At 38.5% G+C, this 17,103-nt stretch overlaps 2 protein-coding genes across 2 annotated transcripts in view; one reads left to right on the forward strand and one right to left on the reverse strand.

Annotated features, from left to right (window-relative positions):
* LOC134187781 (dynein intermediate chain 2, ciliary-like) overlaps nucleotides 1-11,859 on the forward strand; it is an 18,582-nt gene extending 6,723 nt beyond the window's left edge. The window contains exons 9-26 of the mRNA XM_062655932.1: nucleotides 1,187-1,246; nucleotides 1,490-1,618; nucleotides 2,827-2,911; nucleotides 4,098-4,215; nucleotides 4,278-4,321; nucleotides 4,453-4,519; nucleotides 5,012-5,106; nucleotides 5,163-5,257; nucleotides 5,972-6,061; nucleotides 6,124-6,214; nucleotides 7,564-7,617; nucleotides 7,688-7,755; nucleotides 9,295-9,401; nucleotides 10,525-10,627; nucleotides 10,695-10,749; nucleotides 10,959-11,037; nucleotides 11,449-11,500; nucleotides 11,558-11,859. Of these exons, the coding sequence (XP_062511916.1) occupies nucleotides 1,187-1,246; nucleotides 1,490-1,618; nucleotides 2,827-2,911; nucleotides 4,098-4,215; nucleotides 4,278-4,321; nucleotides 4,453-4,519; nucleotides 5,012-5,106; nucleotides 5,163-5,257; nucleotides 5,972-6,061; nucleotides 6,124-6,214; nucleotides 7,564-7,617; nucleotides 7,688-7,755; nucleotides 9,295-9,401; nucleotides 10,525-10,627; nucleotides 10,695-10,749; nucleotides 10,959-11,037; nucleotides 11,449-11,500; nucleotides 11,558-11,641 (1,476 nt within the window). The 3' untranslated portion in view covers nucleotides 11,642-11,859. The remainder of the gene's footprint in view (nucleotides 1-1,186; nucleotides 1,247-1,489; nucleotides 1,619-2,826; nucleotides 2,912-4,097; nucleotides 4,216-4,277; nucleotides 4,322-4,452; nucleotides 4,520-5,011; nucleotides 5,107-5,162; nucleotides 5,258-5,971; nucleotides 6,062-6,123; nucleotides 6,215-7,563; nucleotides 7,618-7,687; nucleotides 7,756-9,294; nucleotides 9,402-10,524; nucleotides 10,628-10,694; nucleotides 10,750-10,958; nucleotides 11,038-11,448; nucleotides 11,501-11,557) is intronic.
* An 831-nt stretch (nucleotides 11,860-12,690) lies between these two features.
* On the reverse strand, nucleotides 12,691-15,549 carry LOC134188073 (putative leucine-rich repeat-containing protein DDB_G0281931). The gene is made up of 5 exons (XM_062656255.1): nucleotides 15,465-15,549; nucleotides 15,347-15,403; nucleotides 15,087-15,289; nucleotides 13,291-15,030; nucleotides 12,691-12,981 (listed from the first exon to the last, which is right to left on the reverse strand). Exons 1-5 carry the CDS (start codon nucleotides 15,482-15,484, stop codon nucleotides 12,800-12,802), a joined length of 2,202 nt encoding a protein of 733 aa, XP_062512239.1. The 5' UTR covers nucleotides 15,485-15,549; the 3' UTR covers nucleotides 12,691-12,799.
* Between the last annotated feature and the right edge of the window lie 1,554 nt (nucleotides 15,550-17,103).

Below are 17,103 nucleotides of genomic sequence, written 5' to 3' on the forward strand. Positions count from 1 at the left end.
GCTGTGTGATCGAAAATGAGTAGGCCGCACAGCTAATAATGTAAAACTGTTTCAATTTCTAGTGAATGATGTTGGAAAGAGACTTAAGATCAGGGTTTTCAAACGAGCGAACTGGGATGAGGAAATGTTCGCACATTTGCGGTCGTGATTTTTTTCAGGTCGGGTTTATGTGCGATTTATACCACTGAGGGTTGAAGCAGATTGGTCTCGGTGTTCTTTATCAATTAGCATTCTAGGGAACACTACCATTGCTATGATCACGACTAGCCTTTTCGCATGCAGTCTAGAGGTTTCTCTCACAAGAGGAAAGAAATTCACGATGTTCAAGCACTCTACGACAAGAAAAAGAGAAAGTACATTATACCTCGGCCCTGTTTTCTTGCTAGACCTTCTTGATTACGTAGATTGTGTTTGTGTTGACTTCATGGCGGCTCTAATTTCTTGTTTCCTTGTAGTGTGCATACGTAGTATCGATGAATTCTAGCTGTAGACTTCCAGCATTTGGAAGGCTTTGAAAATTTGGTTAAACGTTTCTACTGCTTTCATGGTGTACCCTAGATGTGCGTGTAGTACTAGTGAAGACTGAGTATACTGCAGAATTTCGCAGATCCACTCACCATTTGGGATGCCAAACGAGTCACATGGAATTCTTTCCATGTATGTTTTGCTTATCTTGGTAACGGTTGAGCAATTCAAAGTCAAGACATTGAAGAAAGTGGAAAACATTGCATATATGAGTGAAGTGCTCTGCGGCTTCTGCCCTACGGAAGTGATTTGGAGGCGTTTATAGTCATATTTACTACACCCCTGAGGCATGGGGTTTATATAATTATTTAATTTTTATTTGTTTATTTATTTATTTGTTTGTTTGTTTGTTTATTTACTTGTTTAAGTTTTCATTTACTTAATAATATATTTGTTTGTTTATTTATTTATCTATTTAGTTGTTGATGTATTTATTTGTTTATTTGTTTGTTTGTTTATTTACTTGTTTAAGTTTTTATTTATTCAATAATATATTTGTTTGTTTATTTACCTATTTAGTTGTTGATTTATTTGTTTGTTTATGTGTTTGTTTGTTTGTTTATTTATCTATTTAGTTGTTTTTTATTCATGTGTTTGTTTGTTTGTTTGTCTGTTTGTCTTGCTTTTTGTCAGTTAGTCGCTCTAACTGTATTCTATGCAGGATGATGGAACAATGACTGAGCCACCACCAAGGGCCAATTTCTCAGGCTCAGCCACTCAGGTCAGACAAACATGTCTAGTAGGTCTGGCTCAGTCCCAATAGTGTGAACCGGCTTACTTACTGCATATCACTGTTTGCAGTAGTTGTACGTCTCAGTCTGTCTCCTTTCTTGTCTGTCAGTCTATTTGTTTCTGTATTGTTTCATCTGTCTGTCTGTTAGTATTTCTATCTGTTTGTATTTTGCCTTCATGCCATTTTGGTTGTCTTATCTCAATGTCATTTATTCAACCGCATTCGTTTCAGTGGCAAATCCACGATGCATATCTCGAGGATCTCGAACGACAAGAACGAGAGAAAGAGAAGAAACAGCCGGTACGATCTACAGGCAAAGACGACTGGAAAAAGAAGAAAACATCAGTCATGGAACATCAAGTAAACTGTTTTGCATTTCTGTGTGTGTGTGTGTGTGTGCACGTGTGTGTGTGTGTGTGTGTGTGTGTGTGTGTGTGTGTTTGTGTGTGTGTGTGTGTGTGTGTGTGTGTGTGTGTGTGGCAAATTTTTTGTTGTGGATATGATGGACGGAGTTTATCACCCTTGGGGTCTTCCTAAGTGTAGCCAGATCTCTTGCCTTGAGAGAAGGTAGTTTAGGGTCATTGGTATACGTCAGTGTGGTGTGTGTAAAGCCTGGTTCACAGTACAACACTGGCATGAGTGTCGTGCGGGCGTTCTGGACACTGACGAGCGAGCGTCAGCGTCACACTGTGAACATGTCAGCGTCCGCTACACTTGCACGACGCTAGGCAAGCGTCCACGATGCTGGAATAGAGAAAAGTTCTAATCGAGCGTCCTAGCTGGAAGTGACCCAGCATCCGATGACATCACGTGCTCCGTTTCAACCAATCAAAGTCAGTCACTGGACGTATCCGGGATATTCTATTCGTTCACATGACATCGATCATTGATTCGTCGATGGAAGTTTTCATTGAGTGTGTGTGTGGTTTTTCCTGCGTTTGGCAAGTTCAGTCAAAGGAGTACAAGGACATAAGGATGATAGAAAACGCTTGATCAAGACTACGGCGCAGCAGTGCAACAAAAGCAAAACGTCGTCGTCCATGTCTGTCGCGAGTACATTGTACACACGTGGTTACTTTGCAGCGCCAGACCACTGTCGCAGTGTGTTCTTTGTGCGATGGACGCTCGTCAGACGCAATACTGTGAATGGTCCAGCACCAGCGTCTTTGCTGATGCTTGTGTGAGCATCCTTATCAGTGTCCAGGACGCTCGCAGGACGCTGTGCCGGCGTTGTACTGTGAACCGGGCTTCAGCCTATACTTTGATGTCTATCTGATATGCATGCACTGAGCTGACTCCATGTTCAACGTGCATAGTGTTTGCCATTGTCGAACTTGCAGCAGTCAATTGCTTTACGTTTTTGCACGATTTCTGTCAAAGAGTTGGCATGTTTGAGACGTGAGGAACAGCACAGTTAAATTCATTGAAATCAACTAGTGTTTTGATTGATCTTTCAATTGGTTCAACTGAAAGATTTGCTGTTGAGGTCTACATTAGAGCGACAACATTTGTGGCTTTGTATGATGTTTAGCACTTGGAGGAATGTTGATTATGTTTTTGATGTGTAGAGCGATGATATATCTCGTCTCATCAAGCCTGCAAGGATAGTCGAACGGATGGTGAATCAGAATATCTATGATGAGATAGCACAAGGTCTGCTGTGCATGCTTTGTAGTGTATTTTGTCCACTTGTCTGTCTGGTCGTGTTGTTTGTTTGTTTTGGTTTTTTGTTTATCTCTTTGTTTTTGTTTGTTTTCTGTTTGTCGTTTTGTTCTTTGTTTGTTAATTGGTTTGTCTGTTTGTTTTTTGTTTGCCTGTTTTGTTCTTTGTTGGTCTGTTTGTTTATTAATTTGTTTGTTTGTTTGCCTGTCTCTTTGTTTGTTTATTTATTTGTCTGTCTGTTTGTTTATTTATTTGTTTGTTTGCCTGTCTCTTTGTTTGTTTATTTATTTGTCTGTCTGTTTGTTTATTTATTTGTTTGTTTGCCTGTCTCTTTGTTTGTTTATTTATTTGTCTGTCTCTTTGTTTGTTTATTTATTTGTCTGTCTGTTTGTTTATTTATTTGTTTGTTTGCCTGTCTCTTTGTTTGTTTATTTATTTGTCTGTCTGTTTGTTTATTTATTTGTTTGTTTATTTGCTGCCTGTCTCTTTGTTTGCTTATTTATTTGTCTGTCTGTTTGTTGGTCTGTTTGTTTATTAATTTGTTTGTTTGTTTGCCTGTCTCTTTGTTTGTTTATTTATTTGTCTGTTTGTTTGTTTATTTATTTGTTTGTTTATTTGCCTGTCTCTTTGTTTGCTTATTCATTTGTCTGTCTGTTTGTTTGTTTGTTTATTTCTTTGCCTGTTTGTTTTTGTTTGTCTGTTAGTTTTGTTTGTCTGTTTATTTATTTATTGGTTGTTTGTTTTGTTTTGTTTGTTTGTTTGTTAATTGGTTGTCTGTTTGTTTCTTTGTTTGGCTGTTTTATTGTTTATTTGTCTGTGTTTGTTTGTTTGCTTGTTTGTTTTTTGTTTGGCTATTTTGTTCTTTGTCTGTTTGTTTGTTTATTTGTTTGTTGTTTGTCTCTTTTGTTTTGTTTGTCTGTTTGTTTCTTTATTTGTTTGTCTGCATGTTTGTTTATTGTTTGTCTGTTTGTTAATGTTTTTGCCTGTTTGTTGCTGCTTGTGGGTCTGTTTCTCTGTCCGTTTGACTGTTTGTCTGCCTGTTTATTTATCTGTTTCTTTGTACGTCTGTTTGTTTGTCTATTTGTTTGTTTGTTTGTTTATGTATTTGTTTATGTGTGTGTTTTGTTATTTATATTCATATTGATTATAATCTCATATTTTGCTTTCTACTTTCTAGACTTCAAGTATTGGGAGGATCAATCAGATGAATTCAAAGCAGGTCAGGGAACTCTTCTTCCTCTTTGGAAATTTAGTTACAGCCCAGCAAAGAAACTCACTGTCACAGCTATTTGCTGGTAAGACAGATACGTCGGTGTTAACGTTTTCATTATTTGTATGAATTGTGGTTGTGCTTCAGGAATGCAAAGTACAACGACTTATTGGCAGTGGGGTTTGGATCATGTGAGTGCATGAGAGTGTGCTGGTGGTGTTGTGTGTGTGTGTGTGTGTGTGTGTGTGTGTGTGTGTGTGTGTGTGTGTGTGTGTGCACTTGCATACATGTCATTGTGTGTCATCAAATTTAATTCTTTTAGATGAATTCTTGAATCAAGTTGGTGGCATCATAGGTTTCTACTCTATGAAAAACCCATCATTTCCAGAGTATGAACACAACCACACACAGACACACAAACAGATGCACACAGAACGAAACAGATAATAGATGCAATAACAGGCTGACAGACAGACAGACAGACAGACAACAGACAGACAGACAACAGACAGACAGACAACAGACAGACAGACAACAGACAGACAGACAACAGACAGACAGACAACAGACAGACAGACAGACAACAGACAGACAGATAGATAGACAGACAGACAACGGACAGACAGACAACAGACAGACAGGTTAATTAATGCACAAACCACGTGGACATGCAGAGAAACATTGCACAGCAAAGCTGCTTGTTGTATACACATACGGGACAGTGTAAAAGTAGTCACTTATTCTCGTTAACGCACGCTACTAAACAAGCGTTTGCTTCTTGCGCATGTTAGGAAGGTCTATGAAGGAGACTGTACTATACATCTCACCTGGATAGGATAATTTTCTAACGTTTTATCTTCTCTTTCTGTTGTATGACGTAGATATGTTATTGAAACACCCGAGAGTGGCGTCCTCTGCATTGACATTCACCCACATCCTGACAACACATCACTGATTGCTGTCGGTCACTATAATGGTGCTTTGTATTCTAGTTTGATTCGTACGTTTGCGTGTAAGTTTAAGCATTTTTAGGTTCAGTTGCTGTGTATGATATCAATCAGAGTTGTACGCATCCACAGTACAAGTGTGATGCGAGATCGGGACAGCATCTAGATCCTGTGTGGGAGGTGTGTGTCATGCTGTGATATAGTCAGTCGGTTGTGTGTGTGTGTGTGTGTGTGTGTGTGTGTGTGTGTGTCTGTGTCTGTGTCTGTCTGTGTCTGTCTGTCTGTCTGTCTGTCTGTCTGTCTGTGTTTGTGGTGGTGGTGGTGGTGGTGGTGGTGGTGTGTGTGTGTCTGTGTCTGTGTCTGTGTCTGTGTCTGTGTGTGTTTAATATGTGTGTTTGTCTGTCTGTCTGTCTATCTCTTTGTTTCTCTGTCTGTCTGTCTGTCTGTCTGTCTGTCTGTCTGTTTGTCTATCTGTCAAAGAACGTTTATTGAAAACATGAACGCTAATACAGAGAAAGCTACATGTATCACTAAGAGTTTAAAGTAAACAAGCGTAGTGGTCATAGAAGAAAAACTCTAACAAACAGCCATTTGATGTTTGTAGTTATCATCTACAGAGTCATTACTACACACTATTCGGTCAATCTTTCTGTCTGTTTGTCTGTCTGTCTGCTTGTCTGTCTGTTTGTATGTATGTATGTATGTCTGTTTGTGTTTGCATGTGTGTGTGTGTGTGTGTGTGTGCGTGCGTGCATGTGTGTGTGTGTGTGTGTGTTGTGTGTGTGTGTGTGTGTGTGTGTGTGTGTGCATGTGTGTGTGTGTGTGTGTGTGTGTGTTAGCCAAATAAATGAATAACTGCTTTCAATTTTAATTCTTTCATTATTGTCTTTATAGGTTCGTTGGCGCAAGAACGATCTTGACAACAACATGAATTTCTTCTCAGTTGGTGCTGATGGACGTGTTGTCTGTTGGACAATCATAAAGGTACTCTTTGCACACTTGTACACATTGGTGCATTTTGAGGACATTCTTTGTTGGTGGTTTAGAATGAATTGAGATTCACTGATTACTTGGTCTTGAAACTGCCTGGTGGGCCTGTTGCTGTAGGACCTGGAGGAGTGGAAATACATGGAAATGGTAGGGTTGGTCGACTTGGCTTGTTAGAACAGAAGGAAGTGTGAAAGTTATTAAAGTTTATGCTGCTATTTGTGTAGTTTGTAAGACTGATTATTCAGTTAGCTGCAAATGAGAGGTTAAGTGGGCAGCTGATGGATAGAATGATTGAGCTGGGTGAAAGGACGTACTGAGTCACATGAAGAGCTTGTCTTTCCTTTGATGATCAGACAGGCAGACAGACAGATGGATAGACAGATAAATACAAAGACAGACAGATAGACACAGACAGACAGACAGACAAACACACACACACACACACACACACACACACACACACACAGACCGACAAGCTGATGAACGGACAGACAGACAGATTGATTGGTTGTATTAGAATCAAATCAGACAGACAGTCAGACAGACAGCCACAAGACAAACAGGCAGACAAACACATAGACAGGCAGACACACACACACACACACACACACACACACACACACACACACACACACACACACACACACACACACACACACACACACACACACACGACTGACAGACAGATTGATTTACTGTGTTAGAATCAGCACAGACAGACAGTCAGTCACACATATATAGACAGACAGACAGACAGACAGACAAACAGATTGATTTATTGTGTTAGAATCAAAACAGACAGACACACAGACACAACGACAGCTGAACAGACAGACAAACACACACACACACGCACACACACACACACACACACACACACACACACACACACACACACTGACAAGCTGACAGACGGACAGACAGATTGATTGATTGTATTAGAATCAAACCAGACAGATAGGCAGACAGACAGATACAAAGACAGATGAACAAACAGACAAACACGCAAACAGGCAGACATACTCACACAGACTGACAGACAGATTGATTTACTGTGTTAGAATCAGAACAGATAGACAGTCATACATATATAGACAGACAGACAGATTGATTTACTGTGTTAGAATCAGAACAGATAGACAGTCATACATATATAGACAGACAGACAGACAGACTGACAAATTGACTTATTGTGTTAGAATCAAAACAGACAGACACACAGACACAATGACAGCTGAACAGACAGACAAACACACACACACACACACACACACACACACACACACACACACACACACACACACACACACACACACACACACACACACACACACACACACACACACACACACAAAACACGAGCACACATTCGTAAAATCAGATTTAGGAACCATAAACAATTAGAAGGCAGAGAGAGCTTCAAGACTTGACTTAATTACTATTTTCTTACATCTGACTGCCTACGTTGACAACCTAATATCTTAATTCTCTTTTAGAACACGGAAGGACGTTTGATTTTCATCGTTCGAACGAATATCTCTACCTTGTCGGTAATGACCACCAAACCACTTAGGCCACTTTGCAGTGACAAGTTAGATAGTCAGTCGTTCATTCGTTTAGGAACTGAAGACGGACGAATTCATATGTGTTCAACGGGATACAACCAGGAATATGTTGGCACGTTTCACGTGAGTTTTTTTATGTTTTTCTGTCAAGCACGACGGTGTGTAGAATGAAACGTGGCTCTTATGTTTCTTTTGGTGTTTCTGTAGTAATTAGTAGATTGTTGTGTTTATTTGTTTATCATTTGTTTGTTTGTTGTTTTATTTGTCTTGTGCCATCGTTTTTAACAATACTTGCTATATTGTTGTATTAATTTGTTGTTTGTTTGTTTATTTGTTGTTTTTTTATTTGTTTGTTTGTTGTTGTTTGTCTTGTAACATTGTTTTTATAGTTAATGCTATTTGTTGTATTGTAATATTTATCTATAATTTTGTTTACTTGTTTGTTTACTTGTTTGTTTACTTGTTTGTTTACTTGTTTGTTTACTTGTTTGTTTACTTGTTTGTTTACTTGTTTGTTTACTTGTTTGTTTACTTGTTTGTTTACTTGTTTGTTTACTTGTTTGTTTACTTGTTTGTTTACTTGTTTGTTTACTTGTTTGTTTACTTGTTTGTTTACTTGTTTGTTTACTTGTTTGTTTACTTGTTTGTTTACTTGTTTGTTTACTTGTTTGTTTACTTGTTTGTTTACTTGTTTGTTTACTTGTTTGTTTACTTGTTTGTTTACTTGTTTGTTTACTTGTTTGTTTACTTGTTTGTTTATTAAATTGTTTGGTTTGTTGGTTTGTCTTGTACCACTATTTTTAATAATACTTGCTGCATTGTTGTATTTATTTGTCTTTGGTTTGTTTGTTTGTTTGTTGTTTGTCTTGTACCACTGTTTTTAATAGTAATTGCTATGTTGTTGTTTTTAATATTTATCTGTCATTTGTTTATTTGTTTGTTTACTAGTTTGTTTAATTGTTGGTTTGTTTACTTGTTTGTCTGTTTGTGTGTTTATTTGTTTCTTTCTTGTTTGTTTATTTGTTTCTTTATCATTTGTTTATTTGTTTGTTTACTTGTTTGTTTATTTTTTTGTTTATTTGTTTGTTTACTTGTTTGTTTACTTGTTTTTTACTTGTTTTTTTATTTGTTTTTTTTGTTTATTGATTTGTGTATTGATTTGTTTATTGATTTGTTTATTGATTTGTTGGCTGACTTCTTTATTGGTTTTTTTACTTGTTTGTTTACTTGTTTGTTTATTTGTTTACTTGTTTGTTTACTTGTTTTTAAATTTGTTTTTATTTGTTTGTTGATTTGTTTATTTGTTTGTTTGTTTACTTGTTTGTTTACTTGTTTGTTTACTTGTTTACTTATTTTTAATTTGTTTTTATTTGTTTACTTGTTTATTTGTTTGTTTGTTTACTTATTTGTTTGTCTACTTGTTTTTGTTTGTTAGTTTGTTTGTTTGTCTTGTACCACCGTGGAGTGCAGCATCCTGTCTATGCAATCTAATTCTTTCTTCAATTACTTATGATTTATTTATTGGGTCTTTTCTCAGTCAGACCTAGTTACTCTTGTTGCCTACCGTTGTGTTCATCTGTCTGTTAAACGGTCTACTATTTTTCAGTCTGGCATTTGTTAAAATCCTTTTTCTTTTCTCGAAGTGATATGTGTCTGTTTTAGGCGCATGGTTGGGTGGTGTATACTGTCCGTTGGAATCTTTATCATCCCAACATTTTCATCTCATGCAGTGCCGACTGGAAAGTCAAGATATGGGACCATACACAAAAGTAAGCCGTCAGTCTGGTGTAAAACACGCCTTGAACCTTGAACCTTGAAGCTGCCCATAGTAAAAGAAACTATGATAGCGGGGCCCTTGGATTGTGCTCCTGGGCAACTGGCAAATTACTAGGACAAAACCGCCTGTGTCTTGTGAGGTCGCGTTGTCGTCTAAATGATCTCCTACATTCACATAACAAACTTTCTCCTTGGAATCGTACATTTGCTGCACATCTGCTTTTCCCACGATTTGTGATTACCTTCTCAACACCCCTTTGACAAAGACTGAACCACCCATTCCGGTCTTGGCATCTCTGGTACCAGGTGTTTTTGGTATCTACTAATTGCAGATCTTGACTAACTAGATCTCTCCATCTCTTTCTTGTTCCATGGCAAGGTCTTGTCTTCCTCAATTCCCCAAACATCAGTTTCTTTGGAAGTCGTTCCTCATTCATTCTACCCACATGACCCAGCCACTTCAATCGCTGTTCCATTATGATGTCAGGGATTGTCCAATGCATGCCAAAATTTTCAGCTAAAACTCGTGTTGTTAACCTCTCCTGCCATTGCTCAAATCTGTTGACTCCAAGTATGGTTCTCACACAACGATTGTGAAAGACATTTAGCCTTTTTGTGTGTTGAGCTTTTAGCACCCAAGTTTCAGCGGTAAAACACACGCGCGCGCACGCACACACACACACACACACACACACACACAGAACTTGTAGCTAGATGACATCAGACAGGGAAACAAAGACACTATCAGATAGGGACTGAAAGGTATAGACTGCTAGAGCAATGGAGTGACTGGTTGGTGTTAAAGCTACATGCATAGGATAAATGGATGACAGGCAATCGAATAAGATGCTTTTTAAAAATTGAGGTTTGAGATGTGGGTTTGAATCCCATTCCTGTCGCCAATGTGTACGTATACTTGGGGTATAACAAATGATCTTTATGATTTTGTAGACTAAATGCATTTGTAATGAATGATCATGTAATTATGAGGTGCATTACAATAACAAGTTGTGTGTGTGTGTGTGTGTGTGTGTGTGTGTGTGTGTGTGTGTGTGTGTGTGTGTGTGTGTGACAAGAAGACCGACAATCATTGATGGACAATTTCTTGTGTTCTAGAGAAGATCCTGTGTTTACGTTCGATTTGAATTGTTCCGTACGAGACGTGGCATGGGCCCCATACTCCAGTACCGTGTTTGCTGCCGTGACGACAGACGGCAGGGTGAGAGACTTTGCAGCACTTTTGTTGTACGTATCTACTGAGCTGTAGTCGATGCTTCTCTGTGTAGGTGCATGTGTTTGACCTGAGCATTAACAAGTATGAGGCTTTGTGTGAACAAAAAGGTACTTTAAGACAACTGTGTTGATTGTTGATTGTTGATATATGTAGTCTGAAAAACGAAGTATGTTGCATATGGTAAAGCATGCTTGACCATCTGATTGTTTGTTTGTCTATTTTTATCTTTTGTTGACTTGATAGTTATTCTTGTTGTTATAAATTTTATTGGTGTCTCTTTGTGTTCACAGTTTGATTGGTTTATTTTTTGTGTTAGTAACTCGTAAGAAGAAGTCTATTCTTACCCACATTTCTTTTAATCAACATCACCCAATCATTGTTGTTGGAGATGACAGGTGAGTAGATTCATTAGTCTTGTATGAGATGTGGAATGGACACACATTCAACACACACACACACACACACACACACACACACACACACACACACACACACACACACACACACACACACACACACACACACACACACACACACACACGACACAGCACACACACACAAACAAATGCATTTACACACACAAACAACATACAAACACAAACAAACTTGCACACACAACACGCACACACAACACACACACACACAAACAAACAAACAAACAAACAACACATTCACACGCACAAACACAAATAAACACACACAACACAAACAAACACACACAACACACAAACAAACAGACACACACACAATCATTTGAACTCAAGCTTTACTTTGAACTATGATGACATTTGGTGTGTCTAATCTAGTGGTACCGTATCCAGCTTGAAGCTTTCTCCTAACATCCGTAAAGCATTGCAGGTAAGTCTATTGCTCAGCCCCTCTAATTTAGTGTGACTCAGAGAACGTCGATTTTAGGACAAGAACGCGACCGTCGAGACAGAGATAGCAAAAATGGACAAGCTGTTGTGTCTCGTGCGAGAACCGAAGGCAGAACCGTAACGATTTCATGCTATTTCCTCTTACTGTATCTTCATAATTGATGGTACCACATGTCAGCATGTCATATGTGATAGTCTCATTACACTCTAAACTTGTAACCTACAATACAATGGCCTATCGGTTTTGTTAGCACTGGAACGGTTGCTTCTAATGTTAACGTATGATTATCGACAGTGGCTTATCTGTCAATGTGAATTTGGAATTTTATTTCAAACTTGGAGATGCTCATGTGATGGTCACATTATGTTGTGATGTCACTATGTTGTGATGTCACTATTATGCTGTGATGTCACTTTATATGTTGTGATGTCATTATTTATGCTGTGATGTCACTTTATATGTTGTGATGTCACTTTTTGTTGTGATGTCACTTTTTTGTAATGTCACTTTTTGTTGTGATGTCACTTTATTGTTGTGATGTCACTTTTTGTGTTGTGATGTCACTTTTATGTTGCGATGTCACTATTTATATTGTGATGTCAATTTTTAAGTTGTGATGTCACTATTTATGTTGTGATGTCACTTTTTATGTTGTAATGTCACTTTTTGTTGCAATGTCACTTTTTGTGTTGTAATGTCACTTTTTGTTGTGATGTCACTTTTATATTGTGATGTCACTGTTGTGATGTCACTTTTTATACTGTGATGTCACTATGTTGTGATGTCACTTTTATATTGTGATGTCACTATGTTGTGATGTCACTTTTTTGTGTTGTGGTGTCACTATTTATAATGTGATGTCACTATATTTATGTTGTGATGTCACTATATTTATGTTGTGATATCACTATATTTATGTTGAGATGTCACTATATTTATGTTGTGATATCACTATATTTATGTTGAGATGTCACTATATTTATGTTGTGATATCACTATATTTATGTTGAGATGTCACTATATTTATGTTGTGATATCACTATATTTATGTTGCGATGTCATGTTTTTGTTGTGATTTTGCTATTATATGTTGTAATGCCGTTTCTGGCGAAAACGCACTTGACCTATGTAAGTGCTACAAAACAAATCCAATTGGTGGATACTTTGAATTGCTTGAATTCATTCAACACAAAGTCTAATTTGTGGCAATTTCCGTTACTTCTAATTGCTACATCAATGTAGATGGCTTCTGCCTCAACTAACTGTGTGTTATTGTCCTCATTCTTCTGTTGTCTCATCACCAACTAGGCTTGGCAAATTATGTTCGTTTTGAATCGAGCTCTCGTGATGTTTAGGATCTTCTTCGGTGAAAAGATAAATAAAAAAGTTGACAATCTTGCTAGGACTGTTGGTAGAACGAACCTTCTTAACAGCAGTATAGACAGAATACACCAAGCGACCTGCAATAATAATAATAATAATAATAATAATAATAATAATAATAGTAATAATATAATAATAATAATAATAAAGTATATTAACAAGTAATTGAAGGCTGGCTCTCGATCCTCAGTGCTGTGACACTGACACTTAAATAGCCATTTTATTGTCTTGTGCATTGCAGAGCTATTTGCCAATACTTTGAGCCCACGATAAGCTCATGTGATTTTTCAAGAAAATCACTTGTGTGGCTATAATTTCTGCATTTCCTGTATTCATTTCACACTCACTTATCGAGAGCCGCCCTCAAATTCAAAATCCAAACTCACCGATCAGATAGATCACAAAGGCAGCATGTATCACCTGCAATATGATTGAGAAAACAAGTCTGTCGTCATCGTTCGATGTAGAGAGTTCGTCTGACGTGGCTTCTTCAAGAGTTATCAGCGTGCCCAACATGAGACTCAGAGAAATGACGAGCAAAGAGAGAAGTTGCAGCCAGTGCTCAGATTTTCTCTTGATGGGCTTGAATTGGGCGTGAAATAACAAGAAGAGGTTGGCAATCAGAGCTGCGATTGCGACACCAGACAAACTATTGCTACCAAAGTATTCGATAGCACAAATGAGGAGAAATTTCCTTGAGATCTCCAATAATTCCCAAAACCAGAACTTTGCCTCGTAGTTCTCGTCCAGAAATTCGATCGACTGAAGGAGATCGTGGCCAACGCAATTTCTTCTGTCACGCAAAGATACAAACTGCTCATCTTCAGTAGGATCAACATTTCCCACAGCTTTACGATGTCGCTTGTACAGACCCCATAGAAGAATAAAAGGTAAAGAGATGACATAGAATGTGCAAACCCAAGAGATGATAAAGAGAACTCTGTTAGGATCATCTCTATTGAAATTGCACCGAATGCTCATGTCGGTTTTCAAATACCATGAACAATCCCGCTGAGTGTTGTAAAGGCAAAGTTTTATACATGTCCAAGGTTTATATGGCAGTGTGGCCATGATATTGGCAGTAGTAGATGGATAGCAGAGAAACATGATCCACCAGCTGTTGCGCAGACACGATCGTCTGGCCAGTGAAAGAGTGCTTGGCTGTGGACGCAATGTTTCCCACCAGTAGGGAAGAATGCGATATCGAACATAGTAGTAGACGACGATAGCGAGTATGACAATGAACTGCACACATATGTTGGCTACTGTCTTTTGCAACGAGTTGAATCGTAATTGATAGTTGATGCACGTCGGATTGGCCATTTCTACCACTTGCAGTTCTATGTTCTTTACCCAACTACCCACCGCAAGTAGGACCTTTGGCCAGGGAACATACGATAGGGCGGACAAAACTCCAGACATGACTTGCACGAAACCTACAATAATCTTTGCTTTGGAAGCGATTTGATCCACAACAGTAGTAACACCGGCCATTCGCAGTTTGTCTGCCATGAAAAGAGCAACAAAGAATGCAATAACGAGCAGGACAATGAACAAAATCTGTAAAATGCTTCGCCATAATGCGGGACATTGCTGGCATGTGTTGAACCAGGAAAAGTATCCGTCGGAGCAGAGCGAACATAGAGGCCCCTTATACCCTTGCGAACACATTTCCTCATTTGTAACACCACCTTGGCAGCTGGCAGACACTGGACAACGATAAACTAGTGGCAGTTTGCGAGTAAAGTTGACTTTTGTTTGATCATAGTCGACAGTGTCCTTTGCTAAGTCGATATCTCTAGTGAATTCTACATATTGCTGTTGCCCACGGCTAGTGTGGTTCCATTGCCACCAATATCCAGATCTCACATTAAGGTAGTCATTTGTACAAGCGAATCCGGGGTCGGTGGCGTTGCAGGCTCTACAAGGACCGAATCGTTGTAGTCTGTAATAACCTTCGAGACACGGACAGGCTCTGTGACCTGCCTGCACTGTGGTGTTCGTCCCGGTTGGGCAAACCGAGCAGTCTAGAGGGTTTGTGCCTGGATTGTGTTGGGGTGACACGTATGTGCCGTTCACGCATAGCTTGCAGCTTCTTCTTCCTGCTTCATCTTGATAAAATCCGCCTACAGAAATATCAATCATTTAAAGAGCCACTCACGTGCTCTTTCAATCTACATACCAGCTGGGCATTTAGTGCATTTAGCTATCGGTCCGTGGTATGTTTGATAATTAGAGGTGTAACTTCCCGAGGGACATTGAGAGCAGTTACGCATTCCTTTATTGTATGGTTTACAAACAAATCCGAAACGCCCGCATTCCACATGTCCTCGTTCTCCGCGTCCAGGATAAATTGTCACAACTCCACCAGTCTTGACACATTGACTGTAACAATTCAGTTAGCTAGCTTCAAAAGTTCAGCTGTGGTACATATATATTTACATAGTCACGTTGACTGGAGGATGTGGCAGATGGTTGAGTTGACTGCAATCCAACCAACTGAATATAACATAGAGAAACTGTAGATGACAGCAGATAGAAAAGATGAGGCAGCTCTTACAATGTTGTCTTAGGCGACATGAATGGTTTAAACAGACTGTTTGCTAGTGTCGTAATAGCGTTGCCGATTAGATATCTGTGAAGACACAAACAGCAGCTATAGCTTCGAGTACACTTGCCTGGACGTCTTGATTCTTTCACAAGACGATCTTGGAATACGAGGCAACTCATACTCAGAAGTTAAAATTGTAATATTTACAAACATGTTTTCAATTGAAGACAAATTAAGAAAAGCTCCGTCTTCCACAGTAGATATGTTGTTGTTCATCAGGTTTCTGTAATATTGAGCACAGTAAGGAGATGACTTGTTTTCTTATAATTGTCTTACAGAGAACCGAGAAATTGCAGTCCTGAGAATGCGCTTCTTCTAAGGACTGTAAACTTGTTTTCCATGAGACGTCTAAACAAAATATTTCAGCAAAATAGAGATACACTTGTTTGCTCGTTTGTTGTTTATTGTTATGGCAGCGTTCATTACCACTACTAACATGCAAAAGATTCTGTCTGTCCGTCTGGTTTTCTGTGTGTCTGTCCGTCCGTCTGTCTGTCTGTCTGTCCGTCTATTTGTTTGTGTGTTTGTCCATCCGTCTGTTTGCCTTTCTGTCTGTCCATTTGTCTGTCTGTTTTCAATAAATTACATTTCTTTTAGCAGCCATTGTTTACTGATGGTTGCAGGCAGACTTGTCAGTTGATTCCCGGATGCAGCTCTGTAAATGGATGAAATACAATTGTATGTATGTATCACTATTATTGCAAACACACCACTTGTATACACAATTAATGTGTGCAGCTCACAGTATCACTAGCCCTTGTAATTTTTGAAACAGGGTGCTGTTGATTTCAACTAAAAGATTGCGGTGTAGAAACCTGTTGCAAATGAATAGCATTACACATCGTATCATGAACGAGGTTTCTAAATTGAAAAAAATTTATCTAACAATTCCATCACTTGCTGTCCTTGTCTGAATGGAGAGCCAGAAATTGTGGTCAGTTTATTGAAACCCAGATTTCTGCAATGATACATACATTCCAGTTATCCAACATACAGATTGCTCTAGATTGATAAACACACAATGTATATATAGCGGTGGCGTTCTGGAATACTCCTGGTGGAAGACAACGTATCTTGTTGTTACTTAAGTCTCTACAAGAAACATTTTGAACACAAACACAACAATTTAAAAGTTGACATGATCATTAAATACAGTATCTCACAATCTTTGCAAATTGTTTAGTCTTCGAAATGCATTTGGGTGAAGACTTGAGATATTACAGTCTGCAAACCATCTTTAAAATAGTTCAAAAACGATTAGTGCTTGTAATACCCGTATTATCGTCATTCACTTAGTTTATACGTACAGTTCTGTGATCATTGGTAATGTGAGGCAGTTTTGTGGAAGTTTGCCAAAGTTGTTTAGAGGTGCTACGATAGATCTGCATTGCAAAGACATGTGTGTCGCTTTAATTGCAATTCAATGGGTTTGTACACATGCTACAGTGATCTGCTCTTCTTTGCAAGGTTGTGACATCCTTGAAGAGAGGCAAGGGTCATGTTGTTGTTGCTAAGATAGCTACAATAAAATAAAATAAATTAAATATTGATTAGATCAAAGAATTATTGAGTCGCAGGCCTGGATCCA

This window comes from Corticium candelabrum, chromosome 12, assembly GCF_963422355.1.
Source record: "Corticium candelabrum chromosome 12, ooCorCand1.1, whole genome shotgun sequence".
Classification (NCBI taxonomy): Eukaryota; Metazoa; Porifera; class Homoscleromorpha; order Homosclerophorida; family Plakinidae; genus Corticium; species Corticium candelabrum.

Coding starts and splice junctions, on each gene's coding strand:
- LOC134188073 (XM_062656255.1), bottom strand. CDS start 15,484: ATGTCGCCTAAGACAACATT. Junction 15,404..15,464: donor ATGTCGCCTAAGACAACATT/GTAAGAGCTGCC, acceptor TGTTATATTCAG/TTGGTTGGATTGCAGTCAAC. Junction 15,031..15,086: donor ATGCACTAAATGCCCAGCTG/GTATGTAGATTG, acceptor ATATTTCTGTAG/GCGGATTTTATCAAGATGAA.